General features: G+C 42.4%; 2 protein-coding genes and 1 non-coding gene across 7 annotated transcripts in view; 1 reads left to right on the top strand and 2 right to left on the bottom strand.

The window, feature by feature from the left end:
- EEF2K (eukaryotic elongation factor 2 kinase) overlaps positions 1-1,586 on the bottom strand; it is a 38,161-nt gene extending 36,575 nt beyond the window's left edge. For 2 of the 3 annotated variants that reach the window (XM_089476759.1, XM_089476758.1), the window contains exon 1: positions 1,467-1,585. The gene's annotated coding sequence lies outside the window, so the exon portion shown is untranslated. Of the gene's footprint in view, positions 1-1,466 lie in introns of all 3 variants that reach the window. The other variant, XM_089476757.1, reaches the window with a different exon arrangement.
- A 939-nt stretch (positions 1,587-2,525) lies between these two features.
- On the top strand, positions 2,526-2,607 carry TRNAL-UAG (transfer RNA leucine (anticodon UAG)). The gene has a single exon. It is a non-coding gene; the product is annotated as a tRNA-Leu (tRNA).
- A 1,764-nt stretch (positions 2,608-4,371) lies between these two features.
- Positions 4,372-18,450, bottom strand: LOC149306381 (putative short-chain dehydrogenase/reductase family 42E member 2). Of its 3 annotated transcripts, none has more exons than XM_089540017.1 (12): positions 18,070-18,450; positions 15,523-15,858; positions 14,165-14,260; positions 13,696-13,753; positions 12,659-12,777; positions 12,023-12,098; positions 10,680-10,762; positions 9,908-10,045; positions 8,634-8,699; positions 8,335-8,398; positions 6,723-6,796; positions 4,372-5,158 (listed from the first exon to the last, which is right to left on the bottom strand). In XM_089540017.1, the coding sequence occupies exons 2-12, from the start codon at positions 15,775-15,777 to the stop codon at positions 4,898-4,900; spliced, it is 1,290 nt and encodes a 429-aa protein (XP_089396143.1). In that variant the 5' UTR covers positions 15,778-15,858; positions 18,070-18,450; the 3' UTR covers positions 4,372-4,897. The 3 variants fall into 3 exon arrangements, with proteins under 3 accessions (XP_089396143.1, XP_089396144.1, XP_089396145.1); XM_089540018.1 differs by lacking the exon at positions 18,070-18,450 and adding an exon at positions 17,805-18,041; XM_089540019.1 differs by lacking the exon at positions 14,165-14,260.
- Positions 18,451-19,037: the final 587 nt, after the last annotated feature.

Here is a 19,037-nt window from a genome sequence, read left to right as displayed (position 1 = left end):
TCCCTCCTCAATATGACATCCCTTCAAGTATTTAAACAGGGCTGTCATATCACCTCTTAACCTTCTTTTCTCCAGGCTAAACATCCCCAGCTCCCTAAGTCATTCCTCATAGGGCATGGTTTCCAGACCCTTCACCATTTTTGTCGCCCCCCTTTGGACACGCTCCAGTTTCTCAATGTCCTTTTTGAATTGTGGTGCCCAGAACTGGACACAATATTCCAGGTGAGGCCTGACCAGAGCAGAATAGAGTGGCACTATTACTTCCCTTGATCTAGACACTATACTTCTATTGATGTAGCCTAGAATTGCATTGGCCTTGTTAGCTGTCGCATCACACTGTTGACTCATGTTCAACTTGTGGTCTACTTGGACTCCCAGATCCCTTTCACCTGTAGTTTCATTCAGCCAGGTGTCCCCCATAATCCCATATCTATGCATTTCATTTTTCTGCCCTAAGGGCAGTACCTCACATTTCTTCATGTTGAAGCTCATTTTGTTAGCCTTGGCCCCGCTTTCTAGTCTATTCAGGTCATTTTGAATGTTATCAGAGATCTCTATGAGTCTGGCTGCATCCGCACTGCAGAAATAATAAGGTTTGATTCCACTTTAACTGCCACGGCTCTGGTGCCATAACAAACTACCATTCCCAGAATACCATAGCATTGCCCCATGGCAGTTAAAGCAGAGTCAAAACGGATTATTCCTGCAGTGCGGATGCAGCCTTGAACTGGTGTGGCTCAATATGGAGCTCTGGTGGCGCAGTGGTTAAATGCCTGTACTGCAGCCATTCACTCGAAACCACAAGGTTGCGAGTTCAAGACCAGCAAAAGGGCCCAAGCTCGACTCAGGCTTCCATCCTTCCGAGGAGGGAGCTAAAATGAGTACCCAGACTGTTGGGGGCAAATTAGCTTACTTGCTAATTAGCTTACTTGCTGTTCACCGCTAGTACCTTTGGAAGAGCGGTATATAAATAAAACAAATTAATTAATTAATCCCACGCAGGCTGCGTCCACACTGCAGAAATGATCCAGGTTGGTCCCACTTTAACTGCCATGACTCTGTGCAAGAGAATTCTGGGAAGGGTAGTTTTGAGAGGCACTGAGCCTTCCCTGTCAGAGGTCCAGAACGCACTGCAGAAATAATCCAGTTTGAGACCGCTTTAACTGCCCTGGCTCAATGCTAGGGCATTCTGGGAACTGCAGTTCCTGAGACCGTTACCCTTCTCTGTCAGAGAGCTCTGGTCCCACAACAAACTACAATTCCCAGGATTCCCTAGCGCTGAGCCAGGGCAGATAAAGCGGTCTCAAACTGGATTATGTCTGCAGTGTGTTTGGGACCAGAGAGCGAAAGGCCTCCCTTTCCGACGCTCTTCAGCCGGGGGAGTGGGTTGGCCAAAATGGCATTCGGAGCGTACTGGGCTCCAGCCAAGGCAGCGCCCTTCGCGGTCCCCTTGAGGCAGGGCCTACCTCTCCGCAGCCCCGAGGGCGCCTCTGGCCCAAGCGAAGGAAGAAGCACGCGCGAAAAGCCCCTCCAGAGACCCTCCGCTTGCAACCGCTCTGCCAGCTGCTTCCTGCAGGACTGAACCGCCGTGGCGCACTCAGCACAAAGCACCGCCTCCTCACGCCCCGCCCAGAATGCTCGCCCCGCCCCCTGTCCTGCCCCATTGGAGGAGCAGGGGGTTAGGAAGCCCCGCCCCCGAGAGGTCTGGACCCTCCCTGTACTAGGATCGCTCCGCCCCCTGTCCCGCCCCATTGGAGGAGCAGGCGTTTAGGAAGCCCCGCCCCCAAATGCTCTGGCCCCGCCCCTTCGTCGAATGAGGAGAGTCGGGAAGTTTTGCTTTTGGACTTCAACTCCCAGCAGCCTCAGCCGACACAGCCAATGGCCAGAGATTCTGGGAACTGAAGTCCAAACACCCCTGCCACTGCATTCCTTACTATCCCCAACAAACTCCAATTCCCAGAATTCCATAGCCTTGAGCCAGACAACAAGTTAAAGCGGTGCCAAACCGGGTTAATTCTCCAGTATGGATGCAGCCTGAGAAGGCCTAGACTAGTTATAAAGGGCCTGGGAACTAGGCCTCAGCCTTGGAGGCCATTTACTGACTAGGCGCCATCGCCGCCTCGCGTCTATAATGTGCAAGTGCACCCTTCCAGAGAGGCGCCATTGAGCGCCTCAGTGAAGGAAGCTGTGAGGGGAATTTGTTCGGAAACGACGATTTAATCCCTTTCTGAGATCCTCTTCTTTTTCTTGGTCGAGATATATATATATATATGTGTGTGAGGGGTCCTTTACATTAATAAAACGGAGGAAGAGGCTCATGACGTGTCTGTATGCTTTGTCTGCCTACTTCTGAGGGGAAAAGGAAGCCATTCGAGGCGGGCGAAGGAAGACCGAATGCTATCTTAGTATCGCTCCAAAGCAAAGTCAATTAAATATATATATATATTAGTTAGTTTGGTGTGGAAACAAGGCAGCCCTTCCTTCCCGGCCCTCATATGCCGTTCGCAGTCCCTCTTCGACCGGGCGGTAGCGTGGCCGAGTGGTCTAAGGCGCTGGATTTAGGCTCCAGTCATTTCGATGGCGTGGGTTCGAATCCCACCGCTGCCAAAACCCGGGCTTCCCCTTTTTTAGTCCCAAAATTTGGGGTTTGTTCGCCGCCTTTCCTTAGAAAGAGAGCGGCACCGAGAGAGGGACTTAAATAAACCCAGATTGTTATGTTTTAATAGTTCCAAAGGGGTTGTTGTTGCTGTTGGAGCCCTGTTTAAATACTTGAAGGGGAGTCATACTGAGGAGCGAGCTTGTTTTCTGCTGCTCCAGAGACTAGGACCCAGAGCAATGGATGCAAGCTCCAGGAAAAGAGATTCCACCTCAACATTAGGAGGACCTTCCTGAGAGTAAGGGCTGTTTGGGAGAGGCACACACTCCTTCCTCGAAGTGGAGTGGAGTCTCCTTCCTTGGAGGTCTTTCAGCAGAGGCTGGGTGGCTATCTCTTGGGGTGCTTTGACTGTGAGTTCCTGCATGGCAGAATGGGGTTGGACTGGATGGTCTTTGTGGGCTCTTCCAGTTCAATGATTCTAGGGACCAGCCTTGGATTGAGAGCGACTCAAGGGTGGATAACAACAACAATTACAGCAATTATTATTATTAGTAGTAATAGTATCCCACTCTTTTCGCAGAACTCGAACTCAGAGCGGCTTCACAATATTAAAAGAACAATACAATTAAAACACACACAGAAAAGAGGTGCATTAAAAAGGAATTAAATTATTACAATGTTAAAAGAGATAGCTATTAAAAGAATTGAATCATAGAGCTGGAAGGGACCCCAGGGCCACTCAGTCCAACCCCATTCTGCCATGCAGGAAATCACAATCAAAGCCTCCCTGGCAGATGGCCATCCAGCCTCTATTTAAAGACCTCTAAGGAGGGAGACTCCACCACTCTCTGAGGATGAGGAAGGAGTGTGTTCCACTGTCAAACAGCTTTTACTGTCAGGAAGTTCCTCCTAATGTTGAGCTGGAATCTCTTTTCCTGCAGCTTGCATCCATTGCTCCGTGTCCTATTTTCTGGAGCAACAGAAAACAAGCTTGCTCCCGCCTCAATATGACATCCCTTCAAATATCATATCATCTCTTAACCTTCTCTTCTCCATCTAGACATCTCCAGCTCCCTAAGTTGTTCCTCATAGGGATTCATGGTTTCCAGACCCTTCACTGTTTTAGTCGCCCTCCTTTGGACACACTTCAGTTTCTCAACATCCTTCTTGAATTGTGCTGCCCAGAACTGGACACAACATTCCAGGTCGGCCTGACCAGAGCAGAATAGAGTGGCACAATTACCATACATACTCAACTATAAGTCAACTCCATGTATAAGTCAAGGGCAGGTTTTGGGGCCAGAACTATGGATTTTGATAAGACCCGTGGCTAGGCCGAGGATAAAACATGAAGGCTGGAGGAGCTACAAAGGCCTGGTGGGTTCTTCTCTCTGGGAATCTCTAGGTCCTTCAGTGCAACCTTTGGTTAAAGTTGACCACAGAGTTATGCTGGAGGACCTAGAGATTCCTAGAGAGAACATACTAATAAAACCAGTGAATAAACAAATCCACAAAAGTGAGAGCTGGAAATGTGGAGGGACAAGTGTACATACGGTACTTCCCCTAGTTTAAAGTCCTCCTGTTCACATTTTTGAGACTATTGGCAAAACGTTTCTGCCAACTGGTGCAACCCTTTCCCTTGCCAGAAGTCTCCCCCATCCTGAAACCACTGGCCATCTTGATGAAAAGAAAAGCCTGTGCTGTAACCGTGAACAGAGAACAAATAGCAATTTCCACAAGCTGTCATGACTACCAGGGTCATCAAAACAACGTCCTTGGGTTTTTGAGCATGCTTTTATTTCCAGCTTGTGTATGTTGACACTCTTGCCACAAAGTAAACTGGTGAGGTGTTGTGTCACAGTTCCACAGGGGCTGCCAATGTTGTTCTCCAGGACCTCTTTATCACTTCATCATTCCACTTCTTATCAAACGTTCAGGGACAGTTGACATGTCTGTGTAGGTGTTTGAACACAGCACTTTTTTGGGCTCATTTTAAAGTATCCTCTTATTGCTCCCTTCTTCTAGTTTGACAAAAACACCAAAGAACTGACTGAAGGAGGACGCTTGACATAATATAAGTACCAAAGTCCAAAGTTCCCCAAGTTGTGCACTTGCATGGTTGGCAGTTTTCTGCAGGTCTTCTGTTCCTTAGCCAACTTAGGACCATTGCCTCTTAACTTTGCTCATCTCCCCGAATGTTGCTGCTTGCTTAAGGCCATGGAGCAAAGGAACCCTGCCACAAAAGCTGATCTGAGAACAACGTTCTGACCCGACACTGTGCCAAGGCTAATGGCCGCTGGACTATTGCAGAATACCCACATAGGTTTCCCATATCTCCCAGAGAAACTTTACAATCTCTGGGAAATTAATAAGCACAATAACCAGGCCGATCAGGAAAACAGTCCAAAGGAAGCACTTCAGTAAGAAAAAATTCCTCTTCTTTGGGTTTTGTTTCAAATAATGATCCACGCAGTCAGTGAACGTGTACTTCTTTGGGGAGTAGCCTAGGTGTGCGCGGGCTTTATTTATTTTGAACGTGTGCATGCAAGACACATTGAGCACCTGCAAATAAAAACAATTGGCTTAAAAAAACCCAACAACTATAATTCTAACAAAAGCAATAGTATCTATATCTCTATACCGCTTTGTAGTGAACTAAGTGCTCTCTAAGCAGTTTACAATGTGTAAGCCAATTGCCCCCAACAAAGTGGGTACTCATTTTAGTGACCTACGAAAGGATGGAAGGACGAGTCAACCATGGAGCCCTGGGATCAAACTCACAATGTTGTGGCTGCAGGACTGACATTTAACCACCGTGTCACCAGGGTCCCCAACCGCATGAAAAATAAGAATACACAATTACGGCAGAGCAAAGGGAGGAAACATAATTTAGTGCAGCCTTCCCCCAACCTAGCACCTTCTAGATCTTCTTGAGTATAATCCACATCACCTCAATCACTGGCTGTGGATGATATGAGTCCAAGCCATCCAAGAATACCATGTTGAGGAATTTTTTGAGGAACCTTTGCTAAGTGGATAGTGTCAGATTTCAACACCTGTTTTGCCCCAGCCAGAATGGCCAATGGTCAGGAATGATGGGGACTAGAATTCAACTGAAGGGTCATAGATACCCAAGCCTTGGGTCTAGGAGCTGGAAAAGGCAGAGAATCCATCCCTTTTGGTCCTTACACAAATATTACAGAGCCAGCCAGTGAAGCCACAGTAAGGTCAACTCTGCTTTAGTGCATCGTGTAAATGGCATGCCCCCAACGAGGCCGGAAGCCGTATCATTTTACCAGTCTGTTTCAGGCCTAAGTCTACTTATAATAATAGACTTATGGAGTTGGAAGAGACCACAAGGGCCATCCAGTCCAACCTCCTGCCACCCAAGAAGACATAGTCAAAGCCCTCCTGATCAGATCTTTCAGACTCTAGTCAAAAATATTCTTCCACATTTGCTGGGGTTCAGCAAATAACAAAAACACTATACAGGTATTTTTAGCTGAGAGAACACCCCTCCAGGAATCTCTAGGTCCTCCAGTGAAACTCTGTGGTCAATATCTGCCAGACCTTGACCATAGAATTGCGCTGGAGGAGCTAAAATGCCTAGTGGATTGTTCTCTCTAGGAATCTCGAGGTCCTTCAGTGTGACTTTTGGTTAAAGTTGACCATAGACTTGTGCTGGAGAATCTAGAAATTCCAAGAGAGAACATATTAATAAAATTTGTGAATAATCAATTCCACAAAAATCAAAGCCGCAAATGTGGAGGGATGAGTGTAGTACAAAAAAGACTACTAAAGATTCTGTAATGGTGTGGTATGGAAGGAATTAAATCGCTGGGCGCTTGACACCATGAGTTACTGCACTGGGTGACTCCAACCCTAACAGCTTTTCTATAACCAACAAAACCAGGCTTCAAATGTTGGTGCTAGTGCTAATATATTACTGATATGATAGAATATTTAAAATGAGTATAAATGGCCTACCATTCTCACACATAAAGTGCTAATCATTACTTAAACAAGCATTGCTGGCCATTTAACTAACTAATTTTAAAGGCATTCTTGAAATCTTAACTTTTATTAAGTTCGGAGCAAAATCAATAAAGGCACCTTGATATATTACCTCATGTCTGGTGATGGGAGGTGTGATTTCAACAATTGGGCATAACACATAGTGCAAATTTTCCATGAAGATAGCTGTACAAATAAAAGCAACAAGTTGATATCATAATGGTCACTGCAAATGGGAAAGTAGGAAGCTACCTCACATCTTTAAGATCATTCCATGCAGGTATTTGTAATGAATAGACTGTTGGTGTTGCAAAATTCTATCAGTTGCTCTCCTGATTTATTTCTTATGCCTAGTCCGAATCTGCATACTATTTTGCCTCTTCTTTACTGCCTACCTTAGCATTCCAGTTACCTAGGATTAGTTCTGTGTTAGTCTGTAGTCAATTTCTTCCTGGACTCCTTCATAGAATCTTTCAGTTTCTTCTTCCTCTGCCTCTATGGTTGACACATATACTTGGATTCTGATAATATGTATAGGTTTTCCCTGATGCCTTATTGACATGATTCGATCTGATTTTGCATTGTATCCATTGACTACTTTTAGTATCTCTCTCCTTGGTATGAATGCTAACCCATTTCTTCATGTCTTTTCATTTTCTGAGTAGAACACTATGTAGCTATCTGAGTCAAAGTGACCAATTTCTGTCCATTTTAGCTCGCTCACTCCAAATGTTGCTATGTTTAATGTGTTCCATTTCTTTTTCTTTTTTACTATGTCTAGCTTCTCCTAGCTCATGCATCTCACGTTGCACATTCCTATAATATGTATAGTGCTGCTTTGGTCAAGTTTTGCATTGTTGAATATGTCTGCTGTTTGGCTTCCCATCTCTGAGTTTCTCTGTGCCCTTCATCAACTCTCTGGTGTGATATCCCAGTGTTGCTCCTTTCTATCTCTCTCTGTTTGTGTACTAGCTCTTCCTTGTATGAGGGTGTATTTTGTATTTGATGTTGCAATTTTTATCTGTATACCACTATGGTCAACACGGAATAGCGATTTATAAATAAAACTTATTATTATTATTATTATTATTATTATTATCATCACAGAGTTTTCTTGGTGAAAGGATCTCGCAAGGAGGTTCACCTTTGCCTCCCTTTGTGCAGTGCCAACATGTGTTAGCTATGGTGTCACTACTGTTCTCTCTGTGAGATCTTACATCAGTGTCACCCTCCACTACTGCTGCTGCCCAGTTTGTCTCTCTATTCCATGCAGCCCTTTTGAAGGTAATTTTATACAATATTTTAAATAATTTGGTGCATGAAACAAAGTTTGTGTACTAACAGAAAGCAAACTATCAGAAAGCAAAGGTGTTATTATCTCAGCCACCCATGCACACATCTTTGGATTTGGAGCATTTTGGATAAGGGTTAGTCAACAATAACAAAGTGGGGTGCCCACTTTTGCATATTTTACTCCACTCTTCTACTTGCTCTGTTCCTTTGTATCATATTTCCAGAAGCAAAGCTAAGCATGATGACAACATACGTGACAGTGAAAGCCACAATGAAAGCCATGGGCTATGTTGGTTGTAGGAGTCTCATAGCTATAGTCCAAAAAAGTAACATTTCCAAGCCCTGGGTGCCTGCTCAGGTAATGCATACTCATGGTTTACATTATGCCCAAATTTTAAAAATTAGAAGAAAATCAAACATACAACGCTTACCTGAAATACGAACCAGAAAAACAGGAATACGTATCCATGGTTTCCTAACGCCCAGTCCTTCAAACTGAAAGAAACATTTTTTAATTTTAATTTAGAAGTGTAAATGGTGCACCCGAGGAAAGTGGCAACACTGTCTAATGCCAGCCTCCAACAGCTGGCTGGAAGTAAACATAGCCATGCTGTAACCCAGGTGGGGCAAGAAAGCACAGAAGGAGGGAGGTAGCATCCTATCTAACTCCACAGACCTCCCAGGGAACATAGGATTGCTTGAGACTATAATTAAGAGCTCTTTTACTCACCAGTGGAGATAACCATTCAAAAAGGTTCACTTTCTCATTATCATGGATAAAATAGGCCTGTCCACCCTATAAATAATTCAGGGAAAGGTCTGATTAGCAGTTCTGCCAGGGAGTCTAGGGAGAACAAAGAATTATTTGCACATCTGTCAAACTGCAAATGACAGGATCCATTGGGAGGAGATTTTTAAAGCTAAATTGTTTTACATTGTAACTGTTCATTACTGTATCTACCTGGGTACAAGTCGTCCTCATGTATAAGTTGAGGCAAGGTTTTTAGGCCAAAATCATGAATTTTGATATGACCCATGGATTAGTTGAGGATAAAACTTAGGGGCATGTAACAAAGGATGTAAAGGTGAAAACACCACCTCCATCCCTCTTATGTGGAATATTTATAGCTTGTCCGTCACCCAAAAGCTCTCAGAGCATCTTACAAATTGTTAATTTGACAGTTTCCTGCCCTCTTGCTTACAATCTAAATATGACAGGACAAACAAGTACAGTGGGCTCTCAATATTCGTGGGCTTGCTATCCGCAGATTTAAACATTCACGGATGGCAAGCCCATGGATATTGAGAACCCACATATTTGTCCTGTCACATTTGGATTATAAGTGTAAGAGCAGGAAACTGTCAAATTAACAATTTGTAAGCTGCTCTGAGAGCTTTTGGGTGATAGACAGGCTATAAATATTCCAAATTGATAGATAGTGGAACACATTCTGAACATGGAATATATTCTGAACACAGATCTTTAGCACCAATTTATACATAACTTTGATCATGCTATGCTGATCTTCATTGCAGAGTTATTTTTTTTTATAAACTGCCAGTGTGCAACCCAATAAAGATCAGCAATTTAGTATAGGATATGAAAGGATAGTACTTATGCTATGGTCTTGATGCAAAGTGTGTGCCTTTCTCCTTGGTAATGAGGCAAATGGGATCACTTTCTTTTTTTGGCATTGAACAACTGGCATTGCGGATTAGGATCAGGACTCTAGTGGAGTACTAAGATCAGAGTTCCTCTATTTGCCCTCCAAGATAGGGACCAGAGAACTACTGGGTAATTTTTAAGAAACAACCTTGCATTCAAAGTCAGAACTATGGGATTAAAAGTGAGATGTGGTTTGGCCCTCAGCTTATTACTGACATGCAGGTTTCTCTGGTACTTTACACTGATCTTCAGATCCAAAGAGTTAAATGTGATAATAAAACATCAACTAAAAAAATAGAAATGAGAAAAATGGATTAACAAGATGAAACTTTACTCACAGCTATGTAATTTTTCTCCAGAGTGAGAGCCTCAGCAGCAAGGATATGAGCTTGTACAAGATTCTTGACGTGGACCCAGTTCATTAAGGCTCCAGGATCCCCAAATCTAACAGCAAACAGACCTCTCTCAATATTCAGCTGTTGGAATATATGAAATGTTAAATCAGGAATATGTTGCCAAATTAGCAACAGAACAGATACAATATGAGAGAGCTGTGGTCAGTTCTCTGCATTTTAAAGAGACACAACTACAAAGCTTTAAAAGGAGTTGTTGAAGTGTAGCAGTGGGTGTTTAATCTGCTCACCAACATTTTCCCACCTGTTTATCCCACTAAAACAATGACTGGATTAATACATTAAAAAAAACACACAATATCAGTATAAAAATACAGCACTGAAAATCCTGTGCTCTGCAGCCAGTTAACTGTCAAAAACCCATCTCAATAAGGTCTCTGCCTCCTGATGGGAAGACAACAGGGAGGGAACCTAGCCTGCCACAGGAAGGAATTCCACAGTCAGGACATAGCCCCCAAGATGGCCCTTTCCCACATCCTCACTAAACATGGATCTAATGGGACTGAGAGGACAAACCAGTGGAACCTTCTAAAATCAAAGAGCAATTTGTAATAAAAGCGCAACAGAAAAAGGTTGCTTTTACTATCCATTTCAAGGTCATTAATGGCAAAGTCCCTGGGAAGGGGGTTCCATAACATTTGATGGAAGGCCCCATCTTAGGGAGCAAACAGTATTTTAAACTAGTGAAAATACATACCGCTAATCTGGGCAAATGTCTTTGTTCTTCTGGCCCATAGATGCCTGGTGGCCGAAGAGCACATGTGTAGAGTTTACCACCTCCTGTGAAACAGGATACAATAGATTCAGCAAATGGTTTTATTCCCATGTCTTCATCACACGGCTGAGCTTTATTTTACTTTATTTGCATCTGGATGACAGGACTTGAATTCCCTGGCTGCAAATGTTAGGAAGTCTCATGCAGAAGAGTACAGAATTTGGATTTGTGTCCATAATGTACTGTCATATGGATGCATATTAAACTTTAACATGGTTAAAATGTATTGATAAGTGACAGAGGGAGTTCTTTAGTTGTTCACATGATATTATTCTCAATACAAAGATGTAATGATGTGCTAAGCCTCTCCAATGAGGCTGTTACATACATGGTTCACAAACAGAGTTTGGAATGCTAGATTTGAAAATTAATTTGCCAATGTTAACCTCTAGAAATCCAGAAATTAATTCAGTAGCATAAACTCTAATAAATAAATACAGTAGCTCCATTATTGTTAATTAACTAACCACACCAAATGTTAATGTGGATCCAGAACATAGGATTTGAAGAACAGATATAAAGAATGTTCTCCTTAGGGCTAGTTTTGTCCTTTCAAAGTTGCCTGCATCCAACCTGGAGTTTCCAAACACAAAAACATGGACTACAAAGCCATAATAAAATGCCTGGAAATATGGCAGTCTAACATTTCTAGGAAATGCCATTGGAGTAAACTGTCCAAAGCATGAGATCTCATGCTATATCTTCATTTCAGTTTTTTACACTCATCTGCATCTCTCTTTATTTTCCACCCCTGTCAACATGTACACTTTTACTCCTTCTTCAAATGTGTCATCTGTTAATAAGGAGTGATATATTTCTGCTATAGGACACTGTAGTTGAGACACAGCAGTTAAAGTGGTGTCAAACTGGATTATTATTTTTTCTGGTGCGGATGCAGCCTCTTGAGGACCTTAATTCTATGCTAAGCAAACAAATCACTCTCCAGATCCTCATTCCATTGCAAAACTCACTTATTCTTCCTTTCTGTTAGTTCTTTCTACTTTTTTGAAGTACCTGACTGTATACTTCTGCTAACTGACAGATTTGGGTACACAACCTATCCCTGACCCCCTAAACTAGCCTGCCGCCTTTGATGTGATGGTGGGCACTATTCCATTACAAAGATGGAAATAAGGTTCAGCTACTGTGTCTGCATGGTGTCTATACATAAAATGAGAAGGGGAGGTCATCTTGTTAATTACTTCAGGCAACACAGCCTTGGGCTGATCCTAGGCTGCAGGGTGCTAAAGTTCAAAGAAAAATACCTGCTAGTGGTGATCCATTAGCTGCTAGTATCATCTGTTCTGCAATGGACTTGGTTCTGGAATATTCATTAACTTGCTAAAAAAAAGTACAAAATGGAATTATTATAATTAACTGCATTATTTGGATCATTTATCATGCCTGGTACTAAAATTCTTTGTAAATAAATGATACAGTAAAAAAAGTATGAAGTAGACAAACAAGCTATAGCAAGTCATATACTCTCCTCTTGCTTAGACATTGATGCCTTGTTCACATGGTCACCATACTTAACCAAGCCCTGTTTAAGTATTTGATGGGGTGTCATATTGAGGAAGGGGCAACCTTGTTTTCTGCTGCTCCAGAGAATAGGTCCCAGAACAATGGATTCAAGGAAGAGGGTGCCTCTGAGTATAGCCTCGGGCCAAGACTATCTGATCAGTATCAGTATCAAGCATATGGGCCCTTTCACAAAAAATTCTAGTACTTAGCCATCTGCCAGCACAATATTGATTGAACAAACTTAATTAAGAAGGAAAATAGCTTTCCCATAAGGAATTATGTTATTCATAAGTCTTGGTGTCCTTTCAGTTTTCCCCCACTTGAATCCTGCAATAAACTGTTGTAGTAAAACATAAAAAGAGGGAAAGCCCATTTACCTGATCTATAGGAAAGTATGTCAAGCTTGCCTCATCACCATCTATAATGGTTTGCCCTGCAAATACCACATTGACTGAGCTGGTGTATATCAATCTGGGGATGTTTCGTTGTTTGCAGACTGCAGAGATGCAAGATTCAGAATCATTAGTTATGGATGAAAACATGGAAGGAACTTTAGAAAAGGACAAGTGCAGCTTGCATGGGAGATGATAATACCAAACATCTGGGGAGTCAAAGGCATTCCCTCACTACTTAGTATAGCATGCTCCTTTCCAAAATCCACTAAAGAGTGATCTCTTTATTGGCCATGCACAAAACACATCATGCAAGCTTTCTTTATCGTACAAAAGGTATTTAAAATGTAGGCCTATGACACTAACACCATCACTTTTCTTCTTCTGTAAGATTTAAAAAAAATTTTTTTTTGCCTGATGAAGAATCCAGTAGAGTTTCAAAAGCTTGCATGACGTGTTTTGTGTACTTTGGTTAGCCAATAAAGGTGTTCTTTTGTGGATTTTGGATTTTGTTTTATTTTGCTGTATGGCCAACATGGCTACCTTGGAATATGTTCCTTTCCAGTTTCTATTCTTCTAAATTAAAGGTAGGCAAAGTATGACCTCAAGATGTTGTTGGCTACCAGCCATGTACAGTAAATCCAAAGGTGAGAAATCCTGAGGGGGGCAACCACAGCTGGGGGTGGGCACACTTTGCTCATTCCTATTCTAAGTCAACGTACCACAACCTGGCATCCTCCAGATCTGATTGACTACAACTCCCATCACCACAGCCAAGAGACCTGTTTGATGATAGAATTGTAGTCCAGAAGGGATGGTTGTTCTGAGTTACAAATGATACTAACTGCAATGTGCCTAAGATTCCCAGAAAGATGTCTCAATCCCACTCCAGTATGCCATCCCAGCGCAAGCTAGAACACTGTGCAGCAAAAAGAAAGTACTGTACAAAATGCTGCCTTCTTCTTCCCACTCCAAAGCTGCCATCAGCCCATACACAGCCCAAGGAAAACACATGGACACACCTTCAAGAACGACTCCGGTTCCTTCAATGTTGACAGACTGGATTTCTTTCTTGTGTAACTAAGAAAAGTGGAGAGAGACTTAGTTTTACAGCAGCCACTGTAAGAAAAGTAAGAGGACCTACTTTATTTCAAATTTTTGGGTTTTGTTTTTTAAAATATCATTCTGGACACCTCCCAAGCTGCAAGACGACTGCCCAAGTGCTTGCAGAATTTCATTTCTGTTTGACGCTATGAATGGAAAGAGAGAAATAGGACCACAGCACACAGGAAGATGGTCCTTGGTGTCACATCTTATTGGCACTATAGTTAAATAATCAGAAGTCAGAAATACTTGCCAAATCAATCAGAAGTCTACCAATAGATCAGTATCTATTTTCTCCCCTCCATGTTGTACAGAATCCACATCACTGGCCCCAAATGGCTGATCTGACATAAAAACTCAAGTCCAAAAAAGAAAAGGTATACTCACTTGTTCTGATCCTGACATTCCATACGCAGCTGCATGAATGACACAGTCTACCCCTTCACATGCATCATAGAAGTCACTGAAGTTTCTCACATCAGCCTACAACACAGGTTAGAAAACGCCTGAGTGGTGGCTTGGGTTAGCTGCATTGTTGTTGTTTTTTTACACATTACTGATGAAGCAGATGAAAGCCAAGAAGGAAAACTCAGGGTTGCAATGCTGGAGAAGCGGTTGAAGTGCAGCAGGTCTTGGATCATGTTTAAATACATGCAGTACAGTGGTGGCACAACCAGAACCTCTCTGTCACTATACAGAAAGGATCACTGGGTATATACTGGAAACTGAACTGCCCAGCTACCTGGGGGTGGCTGAATGCTTAAAGAATCCTCTTGATCACTGTATCTGTCTCTCCCCTGACCCATCTAGATGAGGCTGTATGGCTCATGACCTGGATAAATTGGACCAATGGAAAGCATAAAAGTAGAGTTTGATATCTGGGATCACCAGTCTCCCAAAATTAGAGTGGATGTGTCTGACTGGTTTTGGAAATTTAGACCCCTTATTTCCAAAATGGAATTGTTAATAAGCATCTGCTATAATTTAAATTTGTACAGGGATGGAGTTAAAGTATACCTTCTCTTTTTTGGACTTGAGTTTTTACTTTGAAACTGTTCAAAGAATGGAGTGATCAAGGACTATACCACACTCAAGACCTATTTATGGATGGAAAACCTAAAACTAAGGAATCTCTTTCCATTCAAGTGCTACGTATTAAACTACATGGTTTCAAATCCACCAAGTCTATTCTTTTGCCGCTTAGGTGGCAGTCTTTAAGCAGAGACTGGATGGCCGTCTGTCGGGGATGCTTTGACTGAGATTTCCTGCATGGCAGAATGGGGTTGGACTGGATGGCCCTTGGGGGTCTCTTCCAACTCCATGATTCTATGAAAGGATTCCATGTCCACTAACTCCCTGTGAGTCACTATGTGCTGACAATCATCCACAAAGTAAAATGTGGCTGCAACTGTATATTATGTAATTGTATAATTATGTAATATTATATAACTGTATAATCGTATATGTGCAATTGTATATATAATGGTAGAAACCACATATGGGAGCAACCTCTTGGCAATCAGATATTTGAATCCTTACTTTCCCAGATCTTTGTCTAACCAGTAAAGTACCCTTAGGATTTCCAATATACTATCTGGAGAACTCCACAGTATCAAACTTTCTTAAGAGCAGTTTTAAACAGTTCCAACAGCTCTACTGGCAATTGAATAATTCAAAGAGATCTCTACATTCTATTCGTTTCTTTCGAAAAATATGTTATTTTATGATCAATGAAAGGCAAATACCTGTACAAGTTCTACTCCTTTTGGAATTTCCCATAGAGGTGTCTTTCTGTCATAGAGAATTACTTCTGTTCCCGATTTGGCAAGAGCGCGGCCGAGTGTAAAGCCAAAATACCCGGCGCCTCCAGTGACCACTGTTTTGTCACTTACTCTCTTTTTCCGGGCTTGCTTACTGCAGTCTGGTTTTTGTTCAACAGGTTTGGAGTCATGCTTAAATAAACTACGGTGTTTTTTGTCCTTCTGGGGTGATTTCTCCATTGTGTGCCAGGGTGTCCAATGATTTTCCAGGCTTTTTTACAAAGCTCCATGCAGGGCAGTCACAGCTCACCTTCTCATAACCTGTTTAAAAAGCATCAAGATCAATTATGCTACAGCCACAGAATTTTGGCCAAGACAGGTGCTTATATAAGTTAGCAATTTCCTGGCTCCTTTGTGTTATGTTTAAAATTCAAAACCATGAAGACTGCCACCAGAAATAAGAATGTCCCTATGTAACCACTTCCTTTATTTCCTTTCAAAACTCAAGAAGCATTGGGATCATCTGCCTAAGCTATGTTTCCCAATGTTTGAGAGACAGTGGTTTCAGTCCTTTGCTAGGTCCTGATGGGAGCATGACTTGGATCTCTCTGATCCAAACACTTCACACCATGGAACCATAAGCCACATCAGAGGAATTTGGTATATTTGAGGAGACAACTAAATCTTCCTTTCAAGATGTGGAGAGCCCTCTTTAAAAGGATTTTGCTTTTCAGATGAATGCCAGACACTGAAAAACAAAATCCTTTTGAAGCAGGTCTTCTGGTGAATAAAGAATTGGTCCAAATAAAGCACTCCTTCCAAAGGGATGGCAAATGTGAGGCCCTCCATATGCTCTTAGAGCATGCTGCAACTCCCAGCATGTCTCACCACTGGCTGGGAACTATAGTCCAACAAAAGCTGAAAAGCCATCCTTCGCCCATCGCTGACTTACTAGCAGACCAATTCCGCAGGTAACACTGATAGCCTATAGTGCTCTAGGTGGGGCTTTGGAGGTTCAGCCTTAAGTCTTCAGTGATAGGAACACAATGCTCCAACTTTGCTTCATCCCCTACTCATGTCTATGCTGACTACTAAATTGGACTCCACCTTGCATATGCAAACTACAGTAGGAATGCAGTCTCCTTCCCTGGAGGTCTTTAAACAGAGGCTGGATGGCCATCTGTCGGGGATGCTTTGATTGAGAGTTCCTGCATGGCAGGGGCTGGACTGGATGGCCCTTGGGGTCTCTTCCAACTCTATGAATCTATGATTCTACAGTAGCCCCCCTGTTTTTGCAGGGGATCCAGTCTTTAGGAGTGGAGCACAGCTTTGGCGCAGCTTCTGGCCTCTAAGGACGCATGCAGCATTTAAACAGCATACTTCCAAAGTGACTCGAAGCAGCTTTATTTTGGCTTGTCTGTACGGGCTCATAGTCTAAAAATAAAGAATGGATCAGTTTCAAGGTATGTCTTCTCGGATATAAATTCATCAGGGCTACGTGTGCATAAAGAGAGCCAGTGTGGTGTAGTTGTTTAAATGTTGGACTAGGACTCTAGAGACCAGGGTTCAAATCTCAACTAGATAATAAAAACCCATTGGGCGAGTCACAGTGTCTCAGCCTCAGAGGATGGCAATGGCAAACCTCCTCTGAAGAAACTTGCCAAGAAAACCTAATAATAGGGTCGCCCTAAGTCAAAAATATGTTTTCTTTCCACCAAACACTATTTCTTATCATTCCCTCCAAACTTGATGTCATCCCAAGGCATTTTTAATGAAATCTCTCTTATTTTTGCCAGGTGAGCCAGGAAACCCTATAAGCAGCCCCCCCCCGTCTTCATCTGGGGCAGTAAAAAGCCAATCAATTATTATTATTATTATTATTATTATTATTATTATTATTTAATTGCATTTTTAATGCCACAGATGAAGGCAGGGGCTGCTTATGGGATTTATAAATGAATTATATATTATTACTGTATTTAATAGTAATATTTAATGTATTATTTAATTGCATTTTTAGTGCCAGATGAAGATAGGGCCTTCCTATAGGATATATAGGTAAATTATATATTATTATTTAATAATAATAAATTTATTATTTAATTGCACCTTTACTGCCACAGATGAAGACAAGGGCTGCTTATAATATATATATATATATATATATATATATATATATAAATTTATTTAATAATAATATTTAATTTTTACTGCCACAGATGAAAACAGGGGCTGCTTATAGGATATATAAATACATAAATAACTACCTATTTGTAACTAAATTCCCTCAATTTCTTTTCTAATTAGTCGTTATCAGTTATCTCCTTCCAAAAGGCAACCCTATAATAAGGAAGCTCAAAATGCCACTCTTTATGAGGAAAGAGTAGGCAAAGAGTTTTGTCTATGGCAGTAGTATTATTCTGATTAGTACTTAGCATACTACTAGTAGTATTGTTCTGGTTAGTACTTAGCATACTACTAGTAGTATTGTTCTAGTAGTACTACTACTAGTAGTATTGTGGTTCTTATTACCCTGCAATGGGGTAAAGAGTCTCCCTGGGTCCAATTTGGGGGAGTTAGAGGTGGCCAGCGCCCCTTTCTGAGATGGTTAGCAAGCGCCCCCTTAAAAGCGAGACATGATGGTTCCCCTCCTCCGAGTTCATCGCCTCAGGCCCTCCATTTTGAGGCGAGGGAGGGAAAACAGAGGCGCCGGGGCCTGGAGTTGGGAACAAGGCCCGGCCTAGAGGTCTATCGGCGGGCAAAGGGAAGCCCAACGCCCGCTTCGAAGCCAGGCTTCGCGGGCGAAGGGCGGGGCCGCAGCCGTCGGTTGAGGAGAGAGGTTCCCTCAGGATAGAGGCCTCTTTGCGGCCTACAGCTGACTGAGCCTGTTTCTGGTGTGGCTTCCAGTAGCATTCAAACAAGCCACTTTGAGACCCCTTTAACTGCCCTGGCTCAGTGCTAGGGAATTCTGGGAAATGTAGTTTATTGTGACCCAAAACAGACTGCAGAAATAAGCCACTTTGAGACTCCTTTAACTGCCCTGGCTCAGTACTAGGGAATTCTGGGAAATGTATTTATTGTGACCCAAAACAGACTGCAGAAATAAGCCACTTTGAGACTCCTTTAACTGCCCTGGCTCAGTGCTAGGGAATTCTGGGAAATGTAGTTTATTGTGACCTAAAACACACTGCAGAAATAAGCCACTTTGAGACGCCTTTAACTTGCTCAGTGTTAAGGAAGCCTGGGAATTGTAGCTTATTGTGTCCCCCCCCCAAAAAAAAAAAAAAAACAACTGTAGAAATAATCCAGTTTCAGGCTGCTTTAACTGCCCTAGCTCAGTCTTAGAGAATCCTGGGAATTGTAGTTTATTGTGACCCAAAACACACTGCAGAAATGATCCACTTTAAGACCACTTTAACTGCCCCAGCTCAATGCTAGGGAATCCTGGGAATTGTAGTGTACTGTGGCCTTAAAACTCTGACAGAGAAGGTTTAATAGTC

The sequence above is a fragment of the Sceloporus occidentalis genome, unplaced genomic scaffold (genome assembly GCF_023333645.1).
Source record: "Sceloporus occidentalis isolate IW3139 unplaced genomic scaffold, rSceOcc1.0.p SCAF_10, whole genome shotgun sequence".
In the NCBI taxonomy this organism is placed as follows: Eukaryota; Metazoa; Chordata; class Lepidosauria; order Squamata; family Phrynosomatidae; genus Sceloporus; species Sceloporus occidentalis.
This window is presented reverse-complemented; position numbering and strand designations above follow the sequence as displayed.